The sequence below is a fragment of the Halictus rubicundus genome, chromosome 4 (assembly GCF_050948215.1).
Source record: "Halictus rubicundus isolate RS-2024b chromosome 4, iyHalRubi1_principal, whole genome shotgun sequence".
Classification (NCBI taxonomy): domain Eukaryota; kingdom Metazoa; phylum Arthropoda; class Insecta; order Hymenoptera; family Halictidae; genus Halictus; species Halictus rubicundus.
Window position 1 is genome coordinate 17639174 of NC_135152.1, and position 24187 is coordinate 17663360.

Below are 24187 nucleotides of genomic sequence, written 5' to 3' on the forward strand. Positions count from 1 at the left end.
TCGCGCGGCATTCCAGCAACCTTTTGTCGAGGTTCCGCCGCAATCTCGATTGCTGTATTTGGCATTAGCATTTCGTTACTCGCACTTTCGAGGGAGCTTTCGTTGTCACGGCGGAGACAAGACCGCGACACGTACCGGGAGGAAATTCCGCTTCGTCACGGACGAGAGTTTCACCGGGACGTTTCCACGACGAACAATCCGTGTTGATGGCGGTACTTGGCTCGTTCTCTGCATGACTCGAAATCGAAACACAATGAAGAAGAAAAAGGATTGTCATGTTCGTGTTTGTCGCGCTCGAATCTCCCCTATTATTTTAGTTGGCCCCGATACTAGGCTTCGCTTCACCTTCAAATTACATCGAAAAAGATACACGGATCACTGTGGAATCGATCGTCGCGATGATCGGCCGATGCTTCACGGCAAAGTGGTCCCAATTTGCAGTGTAAGTCGGAAAATAGGTCGAAAATGTTCGAAACATTTTGGAATTCTGCACCGATGAAGTAATGGCACGATAAGATTAAAGCCTTCGATCGACGCTCGAGAAAGGTTTAAAACTTTCGTGAGAACCCAGTACACACATGACTCATAAATTTAACCACATACTTCCAGAGTTATAGGTAACTGTACAAGCTGTTATCTTATACCAGTTTCCTTATTATTTCTGCTACTTTTATTTCCAGCATCCTTCTACCATCTACTCTTGCTAATTCGAACACGACGTGCTCCTCGGACCGAGTATACAATATAACCAAGGAAGTAGGAATTCTGCTAAAAAAATTTTCGGATTATTATACACTTTGTGGCATAAAAATAAGCACTAGAAGGTTTTAATACGAACAGTTCAGGCTTCACGTACACCCTAGACAATCTTGATTATTGACTTAAAAGTTAATAATCTCGGGCATAGATGATTGATAGAAGAAACGTGAAGAATAGGGTAACCATTTATGATCGTGTCGAGAAAGATTCGAATCTTTATAGATTATTGCGAATTGTAAATTGCGAAATCATTTTGACAAACAGAAGCAAACACGTGTTTGCGTGGGTGGACAGGAAGAAGGAACTGGTACACGTCCATCGACCCGAGCGCACAACTCTCTCGAGGTCCATGAAATCGTCCAAGGTCTCTCGCTGCCCACGACCATAATATTCGCGGCTAGGATGTTCGTGACCGTGACCAGCTCGGTGATTCCTAGCTCGGTGACTGGCACACGAAACAGAAACGTTTCTGTTTCATGCGCGATGCTCGCCGATGACCCACTTTTGCCTCTCGGTTTCGGGGTTTCATCCTCAAGAACTGTTTCGGGTACAGGGTCATGAATCATCCGCTTTTCCGTGACCACTGCCGCAGAAAGAATTCTCGACGGCACAGGAATTCTCTCGACCTCCTTCTCCGAAATGACATTCGAATTTTATCTTTTTTTTTTTCACTGTCGAGCCGGTGACGTCCCATTTGATGATGCGACACAATTCGCCGGCAAATTTTATGCATTTCAAACCGTACGGTCTCGCGTGGAATGTAATAAAATGAAACTTTGAAAGTTGAACTACTGTATTAACGAGTAACGTGACTCTGCACGAAATTCCACAGTGTACACTAATTTTTAGTGGAACCCGATGCAGAATTTTCAGAAGAGTATTCTAATATTTGAAGATGAACGTGGGAACAGCATTTTCGTTACCGAGGAACAATTGTTGATTATTGGATAATGAAGTTCTCGCCTTAATCTAAGTTCGTGAAAAATGAATTCTATCTTTGTCTAAAAAGGAAGAGGTAAGAAATCGATACCATCCGGTAATCGTGGCATCCTTTTCTGTTGCGAACTAGAAGGAAGCAATCGTTATTCGTATCAGGAAGAGAGTATAAAGTGTAAAGTACTGCTGCGTTACTGATCGATTAACGATCACTTTTTCATCATCCCGATCAGCCTTTGCTTTCTTTTCTTTTCTTAATTAAGGGATGCTTGGTGACCGATGCAAATCGGGGCAAGCAACCGGTTCCAGATTCAATTTTTAACGCGTTCGAACGTGCTGCTTATCGCGCGTGTTTTTGCACTGCTCCAAGGAACGGTTTGAGACTTTTAATGCAACGCAAACTCGGCCTAATTATAACGGTACAGCGATTGCAGAATATTCTAATTGAACGCTGCCCGGGAGAAGATCGTATCCTGATCGGCATTACTCAAGAGGAACGATATTTCAGTGGTTCTAGCGAATTTTAGGAACTCCTGGGACCATCTTCGGGAAACAAAACTGTAAGACTGATTATCATATAACGCCTACTTCAAACATTTTGCACCCGTTTTTTTTTTAGATAAAATTCTGAAAAATAAGCATTTCCACTATATTTTTTGCGAACAAACAGCAAATATGTAAAGGATGATGTTGATGTTGACTTCTATTGTCAAACATTTTAATATTTGTTTGAACGAACATTTGTTTTTTGCTCGGATAAATAATGCAAATTAACCAAGTGCAAATTGATAACAACGAGGACCGATTTTTTAAGGAATTATAAATGCTAAAGCGGTAAATGCAAGGCTGATATTATTTTTGGTAAAAACACTTCTCTTATTCAACACGCATACATTTTTCTATAATTCGGACACCTTTAAACCTTAAAGCAGCACCCCAAGCTCATCATTAGACTGCGGGTCTTTATTCAAAATAAAAATGATCTGCATAAATTGCAAGGGTAGTCACATGGAAGCTTCTCCCTTTCCTTAATAATCGTATCACAAACTCATTTTTGTCATAAATGCATAAAATCCGCAGTGCACTCGTCGTCAGTGCGTATGTACCAAAAGATTGAACAGTCCAACAGTTATCAATCTCGTTAAAATAAATTGAAGTCTACACGTTGCTATCCAAAAGTTTAGGGTCGTGTGGTGCTTGGGACAGAGTCAAATTCACAGCCTGCTAAATAAGGTAAGAAGAGAAGGCGTTCAAGAGAGTTCATTCGAATTTTTCGCGACGTTTTGTTGCCTGCTACTTTATTGCCTGAATGATGAAGAACAAATTACCTTGACCGATCAATGGGATCGAGAGCATGAACGGTTCTCCAGTCGTCGAGGGAACGACGTGGTCTCGGCGGAATTCTGATCACTTACAGCTCCATGCGAACTGTCAGCACCCTCGGCTCTTATTTCTCGCGAGGAAAGATAATCGAATCGCGGCCACCACGAAAACGATTCAGCGTGTGACGTGTCCACGGTGCCCCGTAGCCCTGATAGAAGGTCACACGTCGACTGAGGTGCCTCGGCGACCAGGTGGTAGCAGGAAGACAACGAGGTGACGGCGAGAGGGCGAAGAGGTGGAAGGCCCGCGAACGAAATGGTACAAGAGCAAGAGGAAATTCCGACGAAAGAAAAACACGTTACAGGAAGATTCTCCCATCAGCCGACGTCACTCACCACGGAATGAAAGTACACCGTTGAATTTTAATAGGATCAATTTCGTGAAATGAACGGCGCATTGGAAAAACTTTCGATACCTTTTTTGCATAAGTAGCATTACACGCTTAGCTGATAGCAGAAAGAACATCTTGGGAATATTGAATCTTTAACGGGTCATCAACGTGGCGCATACGTAATCGAATTCTGCTAAAATAGGTTTATCTCCAATCTTATAATATAAAAAACCTTTTTAGAGTATTCATTGTCTACCTTTGGTTCGGAGCGTGCAGAGACTGTAATAGTACTTCCTTATATTATATAGGATAGAAACGAACTCACGCGTATTTTTATTACATCCATCTCATTGTATAGTCACTTTTTATTGTCCTACAAAAAACTGAATAATATTAAATTTCCCCGTGTTACGTTAAGTAGAATTTTTCAACTATAAAATCTGTAGAAATAAATAGTAAGTATTCATTAACAACATTTCAGGAACGTTTTGCTTCAGTCATCCGATGTAGCAGCCAAAAAAAAGATAATTTTTTGCTCTAAATATGTAGTCCATGAAAAAAAAAAAGACTAAAATGATCTCCTATTTCTTGTAGCCGCTTTTAAGAATCTCTGTGAAAAAGAAATCTTTTTCGATGCATTTTGGTCGTCGAGGATATCTTTACGAAACATCAAGATTATTTGCATCAGGACTCCGATCTCATCCCGTTAAACATGGAAAAGGAACAGGGACAAACTTTCTAAGGTTTCGCGGAGTATCGATTAGAGAAAGATTCTTCGGCGTGCCGCGGCTGTCGATAGAATGAGGAAGGAATAGACGAGACGAGATGCTCTGCCATTTCTCGGCTACCAATGACGGAGGTGAGAAAGAGAAGGAGTGGTATCTGACTAATGGACGGCACCGAGTCGACAGAACGGTACGTGGAACAGTTAGACGACGACCCACATTGCGAGGAGTCGCTCAGGGCCGGCCAACGTGCCAGTTTCCTCGACCTTACCCTCCGTTAACCACGATAGACGGTCTACGATTAGTCTAAAATTGTTTAATCATCGGTTCCAAATCCACCGCCTCCTCTTTCCTTTGTAGCCGAGCTCTTCGAGCGTTCCAGACATTATGTGAATACAATTATTGTTTCTCTGTTTTGCTTTCTCTTCTCGGTCCCATTACTATTCCCACCGAGTCCCTACTTCCTTGCAGTCGTACGGACTCCATCTAATCTTCTATTTCTTTCTTGTTTCTGTTCTATCGTGAATTGATTTTTCACACTTAGGAAAGAAATTTGCGTTCGAATAGTGGTTTGAAATATAAATTACTCAAGACGTGTAAGGAGCAATTTCAGATAGTCAAATTTGTATTTCGATCTCTGTTGATCATTGTCGTATAAATAAATGTAATATTTGACACTTGTACATAAACGTATTGAATTGAGACATACACGAGTTATACGTTTTTTGTTTTCATATAGATTAGAATTATGTTCAAGACAATACTCATTAATTGTAATATACTAATAAAATATCTTAATTGTAGTATCCACTGATAAATATATATTCATTTATTTAAAAATATTATTTAACTTTAATTTTTTACGATATCAAAAAGTGTTTTAGTACTTAAGTATATTTTATTTATACAAACATATCGAAGATTCTACTCTTAAAACTATTTCTTCTTGCCTTTTCTTGTAACAGCTGCTGGTGGTGGCAATGGAACTTTCAAAGTGATAATTTTTTTATCTTCCTTGGTTGGCAAAGCGCCAATAATTCTGGCAAGATCTGTTAGTTTCTTTAAACCCATCCTATGAGTAAATATTGTCGCGAACAATTCTATGTCTATTATGAAATTACAAATTGTTAATGCTAAAATCATGCAGTGTATCACTCCCTTGTCTTTGACACTGGCTGGTCTCAATCTGTAAATCGTTTTATTATTTAAATTGATTATATATACATAATTTTTTGTAATACGTTTACTTTTTAAGTATATACCTTCCAGTAGAACTCTGTACACTATATGTATTTATTATGTGCGAGTTCACCTCCTCTGAGGTTTGACAAACTTCGATACCTCGTCTTTTAGCATCTTTCATTGGCATATTTAACCATGTTGCAACTGCTTGCATATAAATCAGTAGAGCGGCCTTTTTGACGTTATCTGGGTCTGTCCGTAAGAACTTCACTGTCCTACTAAAGAACTTTGTCCTCCTAAATGTAACATAATAATACATTTTTATGTGAAATAAAATTACTGCTGTTAATACTAAAAATGTGTACATATTAATTTACAAAACTAAACATACCCTTCTAAACTATTAGAATCCTCATTTAAGACTTCCGACGCTGCATCATAAAGAGTTTCTAACTTAGCCTGTGGTATGATATCATATATATTATAAACATCTTTTACATTATTAGCTTCCCTATTGCATTCTGGCAAAGCAGTATTTGTAATGTAATCATTGTCTGGTAATTGTATTGACAAATCAGTTCTATCAATTTCAACATCTATAAAAAAATAAATATACAATTAAAATATGTTCTGTTAACTTAATAAACACGATACTAGAATAGGGTCTTACTGATTACTGTCTGCTCCAATTGCTCTTTAACAGACTCAACATTTACTTTCATTTTCTCTAATTGCTCCGTTCTTCGTTTCACCTTCTTTGAACCAAACTGTTTATTCAATAGAGAGATCTTTTGCTCAATTGTGACATCGTTGTCCGCTACCTCTGGCTTTTCCAGTACTGGAGTCACTTGCCATCGTTCAGCTTGGACTAATCGAACTCTACCTGTGTTTTTATTGTGAAGAACAAGCATAGTACGCATCAAGTCTTGACTTGTGTCGGGTTTATAACCTCTGTAAACAATCTGTCCATTTGACAGAGCCAATGTCCTTTTCTTCTTTTGCTGATCATAGAATAATCCGCACGACATTTTTTTGGCTTCATCATCCTTAAGTTCTCCATTTTGGAAATTAACTGAAAAAAAGAATTATTGATAAAATTTTGTCGAATGTTAACCTAGATTACGTTTGATATCGACAAATTCATGAAGTTGTCCCTCCAAATTCAGAATAAGTGTGCACAAACAATTGACAAATATAAAGACAGATACATACAAGTTCAAAAATTATATTCCTTTCAAAGATCAATTGTATGTCACAAAAAGGGTACTGAACATGAGTTGTCTTAAATGTAAATTGCCTTTTGTAAGATTATATGCACGATACCAATAATCGGTTGAACCTTGTCCGGGTCTATAATTACGTCTTCAATAATCGCATTAATTGGTCGTTTCATTTTTGGTGAAAATTCTTTGTAGTTTCTTATCTCATGAAATACAACGGAACCACATTTTAAAACACCATTCCAAACATTCAAGTATTCAACGGAAGTTGGCGTGTTCTCAATCGTGACGGAAGTGCACTTTGGTTTAATTCCTATCAGAGATATCCTCTCTGTTCCTATATAAACATTATTCAATGATATGCACCGTCTGATATCGCATAAGCACTTATTTCAAAGCCTAAGTGTAGTTATTATTCATCAAAATGTATTCTAAAATTATTAATGCTTAGACTGTGGATCTTTATACAAAATAAAAAATGTTTGCATTGACTACAAAACACACGAGCCAAATAAAAATTTCTATTTTTCTTTTAATATTGTACAATATGAGTAAACTTCGTGAGAAGTAATCGTTTTTCAAAATCATAGAGCATTACTCAAATGTTTTCCCAGGTACATCGGACCCAAATATTTTTAATATGTCCACTGCTTTAAATAGTACGTGCCCATTTTTGTTATAAATGCGTCAAATCCGCAGTTTATTAATGCTATTTACTAATCTCAACTGCATCCTATAAACATAACAAAATTTCTATTTCTTTTAAGACAAGATGATTTGAAGTTCATCTTATCTCAACGCTTGGCGCAGGGTCACTTGTTACTGTTACGTTCCTGATATCTGTGACATGAACTTTCGAGAAGTGCGGCATACGCGAATAATTTTTGTGTCAAATTTTTGAGCGATCTGAGCTTTTGATAATCGCAAGGGGAAACGGTGCAATGGCGAATGAAGAAAGTTCTACCCAAAAAGACAATAATGCAGTAAGTGTTACAATTTAAAAATTTCGTGATGGCAAACAATTATTTTACAAAGTTCTATTATCAGAAAATTCCTTTTTATTTTTACAGATGTTAGTTCCCAAAACAAGGTACGATTGGTATCAAACAGAAACACATGTTATAGTTACGATTCTTGCGAAGAATACACAAAATGTTAAAATTGTTTACAATGAAAACACGGTAAGTATGTTGGTCCATAATATAAACATACAATTTTTTTTATTTAGTGTTTATTGCACTGGCTCAATGATTGTCGAAATCGACTTTTAATTTCTTGTTCGTTTTCAGCTAAGCGTATCAGCTTTATTGCCATCAGGAAATGAGTATAGTTTGGAGTTAGATTTAGCTCATCCTGTAGTATCAGAGCAGTGTTTGCACAAAGTGGACCCATCAAAAATAGAAATCAAGTTGAAGAAACAATCTGGGATTAGGTGGAGCTCTTTAAAAGGAAATCCAGTTGCAGAGGCTAAGGTTCAGCCCATACCTCAAGGTAAACCAGTCTGCATTTACTATGACCTATTTCAAAGTCGTTTCAGTTCAGATGTGTGTACCACATTAAAGTACAAAAAGTATTGTAAAAAGTAGTAGCAGTATCTATTGATTTGGTTAAAAAAAAACTGATTTGTGAAATAATCTGATCTATATTTTATCTTATGCAAATTAAGAGAATGAAAATACATGTATTCTATGCGCTCAGCATAAAGAGAACATGTTATCGCTTATATTTTAAATACCCAGCACTGAAAAATAATGTATTTTTAGAAATTCTACAAGCTGGTAGCCAACCACCAAAGTATCCTAGCTCTTATACAAATGCTCCAGATTGGAATAAATTAGAGAAAGAGATTGAGAAACAAGAGGCAGAGGAGAAACCAGAAGGTGATGCAGCTGTAAATGCTTTATTCCAGCAGATATACAGTAGAGGCTCTGATGAAGTTAGACGAGCAATGAATAAATCTTATGTAAGTATTTGCCTGAGATTATCTATAGTATAATTGCGTTTAATATAAAATATTTATATTGTATTCTTTCTGGAAACAGCAAGAATCTGGTGGTACAGTACTGAGTACCAATTGGTCGAATGTAGGAAAAGGAACAGTTGAAAGGAAACTTCCAGATGGAATGGAATGGAAACCTTGGAGCACATAATACAGTTAACACAATGGATACTTAAATTGCTTATTATTTAACAAAATTATTTTATTAAATATTTAAAATACTCAATATAACACATAATATTGTCTACTCTTCAAATGTTCTGTTGTATATCATAAAGTTAACTAATCAGTTACACGATTATTCCTAGCTAAGAATTACATATATTGTATTCGTTTAGATTATTAAATACAATGGCATATTTTTCTGACAAAATGTAATCTTGGTTTCTTGTACAAAGCACAAAAAGTTAAATATAATAAATGCAACTAAATTATCATGGAATTGTTCGCGTTATGTATATTTCTGTAATTCAATCTTTTAAAAAAAAATTCTGACTAATAAAACGGCTAACCCATTAAGATTCGATAGAGTACATATATTACGAGTCCCCTAATGGCAAACTTATATGCAGTTTCTTTCAATTCATCTTTCGAAATTCCCAAATTTTCCAGACTTGGTTTATTGACATCGTTGTCCATTTTGTTAATTATTTTGGTAAATTTTACGTTTATGTTATCTTCTATAGAATGAAGTGCATTTTGCAAATTTTTCTCATTCTTTTCTTGTCCAAGTAACATAACATTTCGAATATTTGCATTCCTCATATTATTATAGATCATTGAACCAATTAATGATACAATTGCTACTACAGCAGATGCAAGCATAGACAAGTACTTGTAGTTTTGAGCATGTATTGTTTGGTTATCATGGTATTCTTTGATAGCTGTCATTAATAGTGTAAAATGTTCTTTTTCTTCTTTCTCTAATAAATTTAATTCTGATATAATTCTTGCTTGATCTTGAAGACTTTTATTTTCTATAATAGTTAATTGTACATATTTTGGGTCGTCCCTTCTAGTCTGTATAAGTTCTGAATACACTTCGTTCAATTTATTATTTATTATTGTTGCCTGCCTATTAAGATTTCTCCGTTCATCTTGGCATTTAAATAATACATCTTGAGCTATAATTACTTGATGTTTAGCCATTTCTACTTTATCCAAACCTGTTAATTTTTGATACCATTGCCACCATATCACAAATTTCTTTGGTAATACACTCGGTTCTAGTGTGGCTGTATTTACATTTTGAAGCATTGTTATATCTTTACCTACTTGCTGAAATCAATGAAAAAGGTTCTATAATATCATAATATTACTATGTAAAGTATTTTACAAATGTTCAATACTGTTCACTTATAATTTTTGCAATTTATACTAAATTTTAAAATTAAATAAAGAATTACAATACCTTTGCAACAACATCGTACTTCGCAGTAACAGTATTTTGTATGTTATTTAACTTTTCTTGTGCTTTTTCTGTAGCATTATTGACTGTCGTCCTCGCATTATTAAACAAATTATGTTTATTTATTTCACTAGATAAAGTTTTCAGTAGCAGTCGAACTTTTTCTGCCATTACATATGTATTTAAAACGTATATAAATATTAAGTAAATAAAAACGATTTTATTTAAATTTACTTAAAATTGTACAGTATAATACATAAGTACATATTATCGCCATGTACTTACACTTATGTATAAGTTCAGAATTTATCGCAAAATTAGTACATTTCTCAAAAAGTAGTACTGTTGAAAAGAAGATATTATGTATTATAGTATGTACATAGACAATATCAGCTGGTATCAGATAATACCCTTTACATCACAGAGTAAGAATTCCCTATGCTTTTAAGAAAGGCAGTTTATAAGTAGTTGTAGCGGAATGAATTATAAATTATAGATGACACATATTAAATAAATATTCACAATCATATTGTTTTCAAGTTATTAGCAAAAATAACTTAAAGTCACGTTTTCAACGATTATGTGTTCTGTGAAGTATGTCAGTCAGGTTTGGTTAGAAATGCAAGTGACTGTGATTGTTGCCATTTGTAACTTCAAAACTCCTTACAATTCATAGTTTACGTAGTACAAGTTACTTTCTCTGTGATACTATTATCATTTGATAGATAATAGCTCGGTATAAGTTTAATTTCATATTAATGTTTTTATAATCTGATGTTTGCATGAGCTTATTACACAATGAAAAGATCTCTACGTGTAAAAACTGAACCGAAAGTAATAATTGAGTTAAGTGATTCTGAAGATGAAGTGGAACATGTTTCTAGTGGCGATGAATTTGTTCCTGACAAGAAAAAGGCCACGACAAATCGAAAGAAAAAAATGACAAAACCTGCAAGTACTGCTGTTAGTAGAAAGAGAAAGGCTACTTGTGCACAGCCTAAAAAGACAGGACCAAGAAGTAAAAAAGTAAAAACAGAAACTGTTAGTGATTCACATGTTGAAAAATTGTCAGATTCAGAAGAAAATGAAGGGCAAAGTTTTGAAGATATAAAGACAAAAATAGAAGATATTGATAAAGAGAACATTAAAATAGAAAGTGTTGATAAAGAAAACAATGAAGTGTTAGGTACTGACAAAACAAATGTTAAAGATTCTGTGGAAAGTAAATTGTTGTCAAAGTTCAATTCTGTAGAATGTAGAGATTGGACTGCTGTAGATTATGTAAGTGAGGTAAATAAGGTTGACAAGCGAATAGCACAAAATGTGATAAATCTTTTGAAGGAAGACAATACGATACCTTTTATTGCGAGGTATAGGAGAAACATGACCGGTGGTATGGAAGCAGATAAGTTAAGGGGGATGAAGGAGAGTTTTGATCAAGCTACAACAATCAAACATAAAGCAGCCACAATTTTGAAGGCTATCGATAAATCAGGACAATGGACACCAAATATACATGCTGCTATTATATCTTCTAAATGTTTAGACGATTTAGAATATATTCATTCTCTCTTCAAAACTGCATCGACCAAATCTTTAGCGGAAAGAGCGAAAAAAGTAGGATTAGAACACATAAGTAATACTGTGTTAAGGGGTGAACCATTACCTGATTTTGCAAAGCTTGTCGATCCTGACAAAGAAGGTTTGAAAACACTGACCCAAGTTAAAGAAGGTATTATGCACATAATAGGGGATGTAATTAATAAGGATAAAGTAATATTTGATAAGGTCAAAGAAATTCAAAGCCAAAGTACCATAAAAATACAAACTACTGAATGTAAAACCAGTAAGTCTGACACCAAAGAGAAAGATGCAAGCAGGAAGTACGAGATGTACTATGACTTTAATACCACTACAAGGGCAATTAGACCTCATCAAATTTTAGCCATTTTCAGAGGAGAAGCGCAAAAGATTCTTACAGTGAAAATTATATTGCCTGACTATTTTCAAAATGCTTTTAAGTCATGCTGTTGTAAGCAATACCAAGAAGCCATGCAAGCATCTAAATATCACAGTGATATAATGCACAACAGTATTACTTATGCTTTCACAAAATTTATAAAGCCATTGGTTGTTCGTCGAGTTAAGAATGAGTTAAAGGAACAAGCAGAAACAGCATCCATCGAAGTATTTGCAGTTAATGTCAAGCAGTTGCTTCTCACTTCGCCTGTTCGAGGAAAAATCGTGCTGGGAATAGATCCTGGATTTTACCATGGTTGTAAGCTTGCAGTAATTTCTGAACACGGGAATGTTCTTGATACAGGTGTAATTTATCCACATAAGAAAGGGGAGAAGTATATGGAAGAATCTGCTAGTGTTTTGATGAAACTGATAAACAAACATAAATGTACACTTTTAGCATTGGGTAATGCTACAGCTTGTAGAGAAACAGAGGTGTTTTTGAATGAACTGATCAAGTCCAAGGCAGTGAATATTTCGTATGCAATTGTTGATGAAGCAGGAGCATCAATTTATAGTTGTAGCACAGAAGCAAAATCCGAGTTTCCAGATCTCGACACCAATCTAGTCTCTGCTGTTTCTATAGCAAGGCGTTTACAAGACCCGCTTGCTGAATTGGTAAAGGTAGAGCCTAAACATCTGGGTGTGGGAATGTACCAGCATGATTTACCACAGAAACAATTATCAACGACATTAAACGAAGTGAGTATAAACTTCTGTGAACCTGCAGAACAGCTATCTACCCTTCGATTTCAATGATTTTTAGATATATTGTAGAAATCGATATTTTGAACAATTTTTTCGTTTGCATATTAGCGACAATCTCGCTTAGTTTCCGAGACATTCGCGAAAAATTATGGTACCACTACAGTGAATACATACTGCTTATACTTGTGCGTCTGTGTCACCGCATGCGTTAGTATTGCTGTTAAATATAAATGTCTATGTATATATTCTGAGAATTTCATAAAAAATCATAAAAATCGTCGGGTAGTTAGCTGTTCTGCAGATTCACTTAAACTACTACCAAATCTATGCTAATAAAGCAATTATATTATAAAATAAACAAAAATAATGAAAATGGCACAAATGATTCCAGGTAGTTTCAGAGGCTGTGAGTTTTGTAGGAGTGGATGTGAATACTGCATCCCAATGCCTTTTGAAAAGGGTTGCTGGTTTGAATGTGTCCAGGGCGAACAGTATCATACAATGGAGAAGCGAATTTGGCCCATTCAAAAACAGAAAACAGTTGTTGGAGGTGAAAGGTATTGGTAATAAGACTTTTGAGCAGTGTGCTGGATTTATCAGAATCCTGCCGGAAACATCAATGGCTGATGCTTCAGTACAAAGTAAAGGCATTAAAAAGTACAATCCAAACTTGTTGGATCAAACTTGGATCCATCCCGAGTCATATGAAATAGCTGAGCGATTTATAAAGGATTGTAAGTGTAACTTAGAGGACCTTGGTAGCAACGCATTCATCGAAAGAGTAACGTCGTTCGCTAAATTGGGCTGTGCTGCTTTGGCACAGAAGTTCGACACAGATGAGACGACGATGGAAATAATCGTTAAAGGATTATCTATGAAGAAAGACGAAGATATAAGACTGAAGAGTAATTGCCCTCTGTTTAAGAATAGCATGCTGAGCATCAACGATATAAGCAGTGGAACATTGTTGACAGGGGCAGTGAGAAATGTTACCCATTTCGGGGCATTTGTAGATGTAGGTGTTGGTAGAGATGGTCTCATACCAATAAAATGGATGAGAAATTGCGTGCTTACGATAGGCCAACGCGTGGAAGTGAAAGTCCTCACAGTGGATGTTGATCGTAAAAGAATTAGTTTGGAGCTAATTCGCGCATTATAACATGTTCCTATGTACTATTATTGTATAGTTTGTAGTATGTATGACTAGTAAAATACATATATTTTTTCATACATAAGCTGTTTGTTGTCTTTCGTAATTTGAAGCTTAATATAAATTAATTTTGTTGGATTAATGTGTTATGGTGTATGGATTATCCAGCGTACATCTGTAATTTACTGCTTCTTTCCCCGCCCCTCTACCTCAATAGGAGAGTAAAGATCCTCCGTGAACTCTATGAATAAACATAAGTGCAGGACGTATTACACGTTGGACCAGCATTTGCATATTTCACGCGCCACTCGGTGCGGAGTTAACGACTAACAATAAATTGTCCCTCGTCATTGGCGCGCACTGACCTGGAATTAATCATTTCGTCGAATTATAAACGCGTGTTTATACGCGTGTTTGTCGCATCCGTCAAATCATCTGGAAATCAGCTTCGGTTCGCCGCATCCGATAATTATTGATCATTACATTTCCCTGTGAAATTAATTAAAAGAAAGAGAAGGATACAAGCTGCATCGAATCGCTGAGTAATTTAACATTTTGAGCACGTACAAAAAAGGTTACCCGAACAAATATTAGTTCGTCTTCTGTAGAATCCCTCTCTGAATAGATGTTGTACACATATTGCAAGCCTCAATTTCCACTTAATATTTTCGCCTATGTATTCTGGCTGTAAACCGTTTAGGATACGCGAACCGTACATTTTATCGTCTTCGTGAACATAAATTGTGTAAATTTTTATTATTAATTTATCGGTCGGGTAGTTAGATCTGTAATATCAACTAGCGAGATTGTGTCACTTCGCGAAGGCGAGTATTTATTGAACGTCGTAGATCAAGTAGTAAATTTCGCATACGGTTGCAGCAGCGTAAATAGGACAGTTATCCGAGAACATGTGGAATCTATTCGGCAAGGTGGAAACTTCTAAAGACGAATTCTGATCACGTTTCGCAGTGTTTCTCCCCGGGGATGGAATTCGAGGTTGTTCGAGGGTCAGGCGTTACTCTGCATCGGATACTGCGGTAAAAAATAACTCTCGAATCGATTCAGATTACAAAATCCTCAGACGCTGTTTATGAAACTTTCTGTTTCTCAGAGTTTGTTGGAATGCTTCATGTTCGAAGGGAACATCCGATCCATTGATTAGCAAATCTTCCTGCAGTGATTAATTTAACATTTCAAATATGTCTTACAACTGCTACGTGGAAATATTTTTCCCGTAAATGTATTTCTTCAAAATTCGGATCCTCTGAGTTGCTGTAACCGAACATCAGATAAGGCACAAAATACTGTTCGATGAAGCCAATGATATAACTAAACTTAAAAGGTATTTTCTAGGAAAATACCAAGAAATGTGAAAGATAATGAAATAACTTAGCAACATTAATAGAGGTACCGGTTACCACTTGAACCCAATCTGAGGCTTCCTCCAACCATTAATCGTTCAACTGACCGATTAAAAAATCTCTCTTTTAATCGGTAAGCAATCAGACGTAACAAGTACCGAGACTTAATCCATGCAAATAAAAGTTTTTAAAATTTGATTTTAGTTCGCGTTTCACAACGTTTCTCCTTTCTTTCTGGGACCACCCGCAGTCCTCCCCGCGACTCGTCAGACAATGGTTCGCCTGCGGGATCGGTTGCAATATAGCCGGAGTCGGGTATCCGGCGCGTCGAAGCCTGGAAACATTTATACTGAACGCGGTAAAAGTTCTACGCGCGGCCTTGGATCCCTATACGGTGAGTCAGAGTCGGAGATGATCGGGTAGATAAGGTTGATGAATCGGCTTTACCCAGTTGCGTGAAACAAAAGCGCTGGATACCGAGCCGTGCACCTTTTCCAGCGCAGCGGAGTCAAGGAGAGGGCCTAGGGGAACGGGCTCTTCGAGAGAAGGAACGTGGAAATTCTCCTGGGTACGATGACGGAACGCGTGCATGCATTGTTAACACATTGTTGACGGTATACTGTGAAATGTACCTTACTAATCTTTGGATTAGATCAGGCATGCTGAATTGAATGGCCCCCTCCGTATGTATTAGAATTTGACGATCGCGGTACACCAACTGCCTCCTTCGCCAGTCTTCACCGCATTTGTATAATTATTTTCGCCATATTAACACTTTCACGTCCGCACGTTTCCCAAAAATTTTCTTCTCTGTCGCCGGAACTTTTTGCAAAGTTGTTCATTAAAATGTACAAATATAAAATATAAAATTCATTACAACATAACAAACTTAGCTGCTTTTTATTAAATGATACGTGTAAATAAATGTCACCACGCAAATGGCACCGCGTTGGTGTCACCGGACGTGAAAGTGTTAAAACAACCAAAAGAACGAATACATTTTAATTTGTCTTCTGTTCTGCAGTCTACTGATCACAGTCCTCTTACCAGAAGATGCTCCGTCGTCTGCGGTCTGATCCTTCGAAAACACTCTAACCGCGATCCACGTGGCGTGGAGTACGACGTCGGGTCATCGGTCGGATCGGCAATCGGCAAGTGTCTCTTCTCCACCGAATCCTTACTAACATTGATAACAATCCATAACATTCGCGACTGTTAGGATTCGTCTAAAGTATCGGCTACCACCGTAGCCAAGCTAGACGGACAAAAGCCCTTCGACTCTTGGGAGGGTCGAAGCCGTCGATTAGAAAGTGCGTCTCTTCTCCAGAGGACTCGCCGTTAACATGCAGCTGGTATCAGCGAGCCCGGAGTCGCGCGCGCCGCCTTTAAATGTTTAACAAATTCAATCTTCCCCTGCCTGCCGCGGTCCCAGGGTCTCCTTGGCAGAGCGCCACCGCGCGTATTACTTTCCCGCCGAACCCGGCCCGCTTGTTGCGGTAATGCATCTATAATTTCTCGCCGCCTATATTTAGCACCCGTTTTAGCACGTGTTTGCGAAACGCCCCCGCCTTTCCGCGACGAGCCTCTGCGGATGCTCCATTTGGAATTTAGTGGCTGTTATAGTCGGCATCGAGCTGGTGACGATTACGGCGGATAATCAATGGGGGTTGTAAAGTCTCGCTGCTCCCGGCCTTCTGGCAATCTATTGGCTGGGTGTAAAACTTTTAGACTTTCGTGCAATCTATTAGCTGTGTGTAGAAGTTCTAGACTTTCTCGCAATTTTCTTTTATTTATACGCGACCTACGAGGTGTGGTACCACTAGACAATGAAGTTGGCTATTTAGGCACGAGCGAACAAAGAATTGCAGCAATTTCTCACTTTTATACAATATTTAATCAACATCAGAATTAGGAAAACATTTTCTTCGCTCGCTAAAGAATTCCTCTATTAGTTCTTGTTAACGCGTGCGTTTCCTTGCATTTCACAAATCTGCACATGCACGCATAAAGGTCCGCTGTTCAATTATAACCATTCTCGTTGCAAGTTGTTGTTAGGCTGCGGGTCTTTGTGCAAAATAAAAATTGTCTAACACGTTTCTTCTGGCTCTAATAGTAGGACAATATTGTAATGCTCTTCGAATGATCCTGCAGTGTTTTATTTCATTCGTTTCTGTCAGAAATCCATAAAATCTGCAATTTAGTCATTACGCATGGACGATTGGAAAAAGGACTAAAATTTTTATATAATGTTTTATGTTTATAGTAGCAGTAGAAGGCGGAGGGTTCAAGTCCCCGTGTTCGTCACAGACAACAATAAACGGTTCGTTTAGCGTCCGGTGTTCCGGCGCAGCGAAGAATTTCGAGAGTTTCGCGCATGAAACAGTGGAAGCGCGTGGCTTTTTAATTTGTCGATAGAGAAGCCGGGGAAGAAAAAGTGCGGAGATTTTTCTCGTTGTAGAGCCAGAGCGCGCGGTGCGCCGCGAACAATGGTAACAAAGCTGAAAATGTTCTGCGGACAGGAGCACGAGTGCGGGACGCGCCTGGCGGGCTTGTATACGTGCATCCGTACGGGACACGTATGAGATCACGTGGTTGAGCTTTGAGGACGCAGCATGCTCGGCCCGGCTTTATTTCGTTATTGTATTCCCGTAGCCCGGGATCATTTCCCGAAAAACAGAGGATTTCGTTCCGGGCTACGCTGAAAGTTTTAGCAAGCAATCTGCCGGGCTGTATGCTTTCCTATCGGGAAACTCGAAAGCCGGCTCCATTCCGGCGGTCCGTTCGTTGTCTCTCGAATCTCGGATAAATTTTGCACGAGACGTGTGTAGTCCGTGGCTCAAGTAGGACGCGTTCGCCCGACTTTAAGCACGTTGCTCCTTTTGCTCCGTTTGTTCTTGTCCCCTGCGGCGGTCCTCCGTCTCGCCGCTTCTTATTCCGCTGCTTTTCGGCCACCGGGACGCTTCGAAATAACGATACGCATCGATAGTCTCGACTTTAGCGCAACGTTTTATTTTCTATTAACCCTCGTATCGGTGTCCAACTACCCGTGTCACCACCTTCGATTTGCCTTTACAACTTTTGCACGTTCCTCTTGGCAAAACTGTTCCACATTCCTATTTACTCGATTTACATCTGCGGCGTAAAATTGTGCTGAAACTATGAAGCCCAACCACTATAATTTGTTATTGGATATTGTAGAAAATTTTGGGGCTGACATGTGGGCTCTGAGTCCTTAACACCCATCGAGGAGACCTACAGTAAAGATCCAAGTTTTCAGAAACTGTTTTTGTGTTGACTATTGAGAGAAATGAAAGAAAAAAGAGAATCTATTTTATATTAAAACGCCTTTTCATTTTCTCGACAGCGATTTTCTGGCATTATTTTCCGTCCGACAATCTCCGATCACGTTTCAGGAATAAGTGTCGCGTGTTATTCGCGAATCGTATTTCATTTGCTATTTCGGAATTACCGATGCAAGCGCCCGACCTAGGAGCAGGAGTATGTATCTTCGTTCGTTTTTTTTTTTTTTACTTGTAGCCCGCCGGCGAACGTTGCTACGCAGATATTTCATCGTTAAGGGCAGCGAGAGGCTTGATCCAATGAAACACCTTCACCTTTGATTTAGGGAACTTGTTCAAACAACCGAGCCAGTTTTTGATCGAACGACGGAGAAAAGTTTCCCCCGGTGAAATACTGGCGGAGTTCCGTCGCCGAGTTACTCGCGGCTGGATCTTGCTAGGAATTTAGTTACCGGCGCTGAAACACGACGGTTTTTACCGTGGAGAACGATGTATTTCACCTTTGAACGGTTCTGCTCGCGATCGTAAGAAGCGGAATTACGCGTTCCGTGAAAAAGAAAAAAAGAAAACAAGTTGCTCGTATTCGTATAGCTCCACCCGTGGGATTCAATAGACTCTATCGACAGATACTAATCTTTCAAATTTGATACACAGGGAATACGAGGGCGTAAGGATTCCGGATTCGTAGAGATCGGTATTAAAAATGTCTGAGTGAAACTCTCGAGCCAGCTAGGAGCTCTAAAACTCCCGTACCTTTACACTAACGTCTTAGAGATCCCCGAGATTCAGTGATACCTTGAAATCTCTTAAAATCGCTGGAGACATCCGAAGCTGAAAAGTCCACAGAAACCTTTCGATCCTTAAAACTCATGGGATTTTCCCCCGATGCTTTTGGTGTGCCCTAAAGTCCTTAGTATCCTCGGAATACCATTTGTTTTCCCCGATTATTCTAACGTCTTTAGTCTCAGTCCTGTCTGATTTTGTAAGTCAATTTGGAGAGCACGAAACAACGCGTACGAATTTGGCAACTTTCCCTTATAAAATTCAACTCGTTCCTCGTCCTGGTTTTTGTAAAATGAGCTATGAAATTTAGATTTTCGATAATTCATTGTATCGATGACGATATTTTTCCGCGGAGTCCGTTTCGTTTTGAAACTTTCGGCGTATATCTTGAGATGGAAGCGCTTTGGCAAGAACGGTGTCCGGCAATAAAAAAGCAGACGAATCCCGATGCATTCGGGATTGAAATGAATCGACCGACGAAGGTATCCGCTCGCCGGGAACGTCGAAATAAAGTCCGCCTATGGTATCCGGAGTTCCGCGGCTGCAATTGATTCTCTTCAGCGAATCGGATAAATCAGACGACGGTGGGCGGAATCGGGAATAACATAGTTCCGCGGCCACGAAGACGTATATTCGATGGGACACACAATGCCTGGGCCCAAATGTGTTTTCGATAGAAAATAGAATGGTCGCTTGCCGGTTGAGGTGAAACGATCTAGAAAACTAGGAGCTAGGACGCGATAAGAACGAAATCGTTTGTACGTGACCGTTGTCTCCTCCTCGTATCGACCGGCCCGAATTGTCAAGGTAAATTATTATAATCTTCGCGAGCACTTCCAGCACGGGTGGGCTGATGTAAATAATGTAATACGCGCGGCGAGCGAAAACGTACGAAAAAACACAATTCTCTACTTACCCTTGTCTCGACGGAAAGAAATAAATTGCTGCTACCACGAGTTCGCTGAACGTCGCACTTGTTCCTCGAATACGCTACTAATTCACGACATCGTAATTACACTACCGTTGCATAATTTTAATGAAAAATGCTGTCGTGCTATTTTAAGGATACAATTGTTTTAAAATTGATTGGTCTATTTGGAGGTTTCAGAAATGTACTGTTAAAACGTTAACTGCCACGTCAGTCACATATGACTGACAACGATTTTCGACTGGGTTTAGAAATTAATTTTTATTGTGAGATATTCAGATAAACCGAGTTTTATTGGAGTCTTTCAGAAGGGTTAAGACAGGGCATCGGAGTTCTTAAGTTCTTAACTTCTTAACTTCTTACTTCAAGTAAGAACTTAATTATGATTAGGAAGGGCTAAATTTCTAGTTGTGGTGCCATTAATTAAGTTACTCTGATTTTGTAAGAATTTCTGGGGTTGCTATTTGGCACTTAACGTGTTAAGCAGTAGGACGCGTCTATTGATCTGCAGACAGTTTTAAGTGCAGGTTAAATGTCACATATAGTCGAGCATAACAATACATTGCAAGCATATATCAATGTATAATAGAATGGAAAATTCGAATAAGACGTATATTATCGAGATCGTATATTATGTACGTACGTTATGTCACAGTTTCTTATAATTTTGATTGCACCGTACCTCGAAGATATACGACGTGGCAAGACATAAAAATTCGTCTGTTCCCCAAGGAAATAACTCGGGATAGTTCACGCGGCCCACCCTCTATATATCGGTTCGCGAGCCGAAAATATCGAGTATCGATTCCTCGGTACGGCGCGGCCGAACCTTGGCATTGAATTCTCCGCCTCCGGGTCGTTCTTTTGCTTTCGGTATCTTCCCTTTATTTTCCGGCACGCTTTTCATGCGTTCCGCTTTTTCTTCCCTTTTCATACGCGGCATTGTTAGAGTAGACGGTCTGAAACTACTTTTCACCCGGGGCTGCACCTACTGCGGCCCCCAACCCCTGCCGTCTCATCCCCGGCGACCCTTTCGCGCGCAATATCTGCCTGCATTTTGTCGTTATGGCATTGTGGGCCCTGCTGCAACACACAGGACAGTCTGTTGTTCCCTCCCGGCTCGGAGGCTCGCGGTTCTTCTTAATACCAGCCGATCATACGTTCACCCCGAGCGAAGATTTTATCATCCCCCGCCGCGTCAACAGACACCCGCGACAAAACACACTTGTTTATTTCACCGGAACTCGATAGCGACGTACACGAACGTCCGAGTTTTTAGTGGCAGCCGGCGTTGTTCGACAACAATTACGAGGAGTGATAAAAAAGAAACCGAACTCTGTCAGTTTGCTTGCGAAGGTGCAAGACAAAGTTTGATTCCCGATATATGTCAACAACACGGGTCTTGCCAGGGTCGTGTATCGTCCAGGAGACACACCCGAGCCGTGTTATGTTTACACTCCTCGGCGTCCGAGGCCTTTCGAGCTTCGTGGTCCCTCACGGGGTATACGCGACGTTTATCATCCAGGCCTTGGCGACATATATAAAGAAATCACTGTAACACATTGATGTTTCTATATTCTATTTATCCTTTCGAAAATGTTGGTCATTTCTCGCTTTATTCTGGTTTCTAATATTGCTGATTTATAAATAACGCAGAATAAGAAAGATAAAGTATTATTATTTGCTCATTTGTTTAAGAAAAACCTTGAGTGTCCGGCGGTGGGGGAACTGCCCCTATTCTTTTCGGTAAATCTGGGACCGAGCAGACCGTAAGTACCACAATAATCTGGCACAGTTCTGATAAATGATTCGAATAGCGGTTCGGAAACGCCGGTCCGGAACTCGTCGCTGCGGCGTAGGATCAACTTTTATTACCCCGGGGCGAGCGCGGGGGAATCGCGTCTCGCGCCATAATCGTGCATCATCGTCGAACAATACGGATCTGCGAGTGATCTGTAAATAACAAGGCGAAACTTAAGCGGGGGTACAAATTGCTTCCACCGGTTGGCTTTAACCCGGCCTCGCACAAAGCGGTCTCTCCTACTGAAGAAGCTTTTTCCGGCCCCGTGCTTTCTTTACCGCCACGGCCGCGCCATTTCGGCCGCTTAAGTCCTTCCGATGCCGGGGGCTTGCGCAACGACCTCGTAACAACATATATAATATTTATATCGCCGACAAGAAAACACCCCCGACCAAGGCATCTATAAACATGGGAACGGTTTCATTAAATGGCTCCCCCCCCCTCTCTTACCCCCGCTGTGCTCGACCCTTCCCTGCACCACTCGCGTGCGTACACGCCTTAATGAAAAAACGGCAAACGTAAGTCCCCCCGTTTCTTTTTTGGGGGTGAGAAGCTCGGCATCCTTTACGCCAACCGTAAAATTATAATAAAACAGAACCTCGTTTATTCGAACACGTCGGGGCCATTCGGATAACAAAGGCTCGCTAACTACTCCCACTTTCGGATCTTATTTGTTGCGATCGACGAGTTCGGATAACAGAAGTTTCTTGTTTTCGTGCATAAAGGTTATCGCGACTGTCCGCGAGAGTTCACATTTTTTCCTCTGTTGAAATCTGGGCTGTAGTTCTTATAATGGGGTTGGTAACAGAGGCTTGAAAACACGGTATTTAAAAAAATTGAAGAGGAAGAGCTTACAGTATATTTTACTAGCAATACGATAACCTATGTCAATCTTTCGTATTTACATTATTTTCCGTGAACCGAAGGTGACCTTCAGTTTTTCAAACGCAATGCTATACGGTTTTTGAATGTCGCATGAGAGCGTGGGTGAAGACGAATTCACTCAGATGTAACACGATGACTTTCCAAGGTCATACAGGGTCAGAAATAAGAGAAATAAATTAACACATAAGAGAAATACATTAACGTCTTCATATTCGTTCAAATGCGCGGTCAAATTCGTTCAAATGTAATGTTTAATTCTAATTTTAATTTTAATGTATGCTTTGAATGTTATAATAAATAGTAACAGTAACAATAAAACATTGCTGTATTCATTTAAATTTATTTTATTTTAATTAACATTTATGAACGTCTCTAAGACGCCTGAAAGACGTCTCTAAGACGTTTAGTGGACGTCTAGAAGATTCTTTGCGAGACTAGAGAATGGTAGAGAAATATCTATGACCTAGCCAAGTATTTCAAGGTTAATAACAGCATCCAGATCCAGCTATCATTTTTCTTTTCTTCGTGTCTCTTCTTCCTTCGAGGTAGGTACTTTGGCACGCCTCCATCCTGTATCGGTAAATCAGGCGAACATTTAGAGGCGATTATCTTGAAAGCAGAGCGTCAGGAGAACCACTCTTCTTTCTTTCTTCGCACTTATTGCTAGAATATTCTCCCGTGTCTGGCTCACAATAGAGCCAGAACTCACGGTTGGTTAAATGTGTAGAGAAAGAAAGATGGTAACGTGACCCGCAGTTTTATATTTCTTTCTAAAATCTGAGAATTTTCGCTTAAAGTGTAGGTAAACCAATAAGTTCATTAACACTTTAACGACCGCACGTCTACGCAGTCAAACGTTGCCAGAGGCCGGCAGTATTTTTGAAGAATTAATTAAAAATTAAAAATAGGCAATAATTACCTAAAATCAAAGACGTGGCGATGAAATACGAAGCCAATAGCAATATCCACACTTGTTTACATTCATAAATTATCACACAAAGAGTGTGTGACTGGCCAACAACCTTCGGCGGTAGCATCACACACATGTTGTGTGACCGGTCGTTAAAGTGTTAAAAGAAAAATAATTTACCAGCAGTGGGGGCTATATTGGTAAGCACGTCTCGACACACTCCTTCCCCTATTAAATTCGTCCGGCTCTGGTCCGCGGAAAAAAAAAGGAGAAGACATAACTCGGTGTATTCGAATCTTCGTCATTCACGTTTCCGGCGTTGACGCGGGGAAGTCTCTTCCCCGTTGTTCGTGCCCAAGCATCATCGTGATACCGGCGTGTAGGACTTGGGGGGTTAGCT

General features: G+C 39.1%; 4 protein-coding genes and 1 long non-coding RNA gene across 5 annotated transcripts; 2 read left to right on the top strand and 3 right to left on the bottom strand.

Moving 5' to 3' along the window:
• Positions 1 to 4733: 4733 nt before the first annotated feature.
• LOC143353686 (DNA-directed RNA polymerase I subunit RPA49) lies at positions 4734 to 6908 on the bottom strand. The gene is made up of 5 exons (XM_076787185.1): positions 6640 to 6908; positions 5987 to 6388; positions 5708 to 5912; positions 5397 to 5612; positions 4734 to 5320 (listed from the first exon to the last, which is right to left on the bottom strand). The coding sequence occupies exons 1-5, from the start codon at positions 6707 to 6709 to the stop codon at positions 5071 to 5073; spliced, it is 1143 nt and encodes a 380-aa protein (XP_076643300.1). The 5' UTR covers positions 6710 to 6908; the 3' UTR covers positions 4734 to 5070.
• A 419-nt stretch (positions 6909 to 7327) lies between these two features.
• On the top strand, positions 7328 to 8972 carry Sgt1 (suppressor of G2 allele of skp1). Its single transcript, XM_076787187.1, has 5 exons — positions 7328 to 7519; positions 7607 to 7717; positions 7826 to 8027; positions 8300 to 8499; positions 8579 to 8972. The coding sequence occupies exons 1-5, from the start codon at positions 7478 to 7480 to the stop codon at positions 8684 to 8686; spliced, it is 663 nt and encodes a 220-aa protein (XP_076643302.1). The 5' UTR covers positions 7328 to 7477; the 3' UTR covers positions 8687 to 8972.
• Positions 8717 to 10264, bottom strand: LOC143353687 (mitochondrial potassium channel). Its single transcript, XM_076787186.1, has 2 exons — positions 9947 to 10264; positions 8717 to 9813 (listed from the first exon to the last, which is right to left on the bottom strand). Exons 1-2 carry the CDS (start codon positions 10112 to 10114, stop codon positions 9043 to 9045), a joined length of 939 nt encoding a protein of 312 aa, XP_076643301.1. The 5' UTR covers positions 10115 to 10264; the 3' UTR covers positions 8717 to 9042.
• A 248-nt stretch (positions 10265 to 10512) lies between these two features.
• On the top strand, positions 10513 to 13977 carry LOC143353685 (S1 RNA-binding domain-containing protein 1). Its single transcript, XM_076787183.1, has 2 exons — positions 10513 to 12664; positions 13062 to 13977. Exons 1-2 carry the CDS (start codon positions 10742 to 10744, stop codon positions 13827 to 13829), a joined length of 2691 nt encoding a protein of 896 aa, XP_076643298.1. The 5' UTR covers positions 10513 to 10741; the 3' UTR covers positions 13830 to 13977.
• A 38-nt stretch (positions 13978 to 14015) lies between these two features.
• LOC143353689 (uncharacterized) lies at positions 14016 to 15897 on the bottom strand. Its single transcript, XR_013082194.1, has 3 exons — positions 15819 to 15897; positions 14186 to 14309; positions 14016 to 14061 (listed from the first exon to the last, which is right to left on the bottom strand). It is a non-coding gene; the product is annotated as an uncharacterized LOC143353689 (long non-coding RNA).
• Positions 15898 to 24187: the final 8290 nt, after the last annotated feature.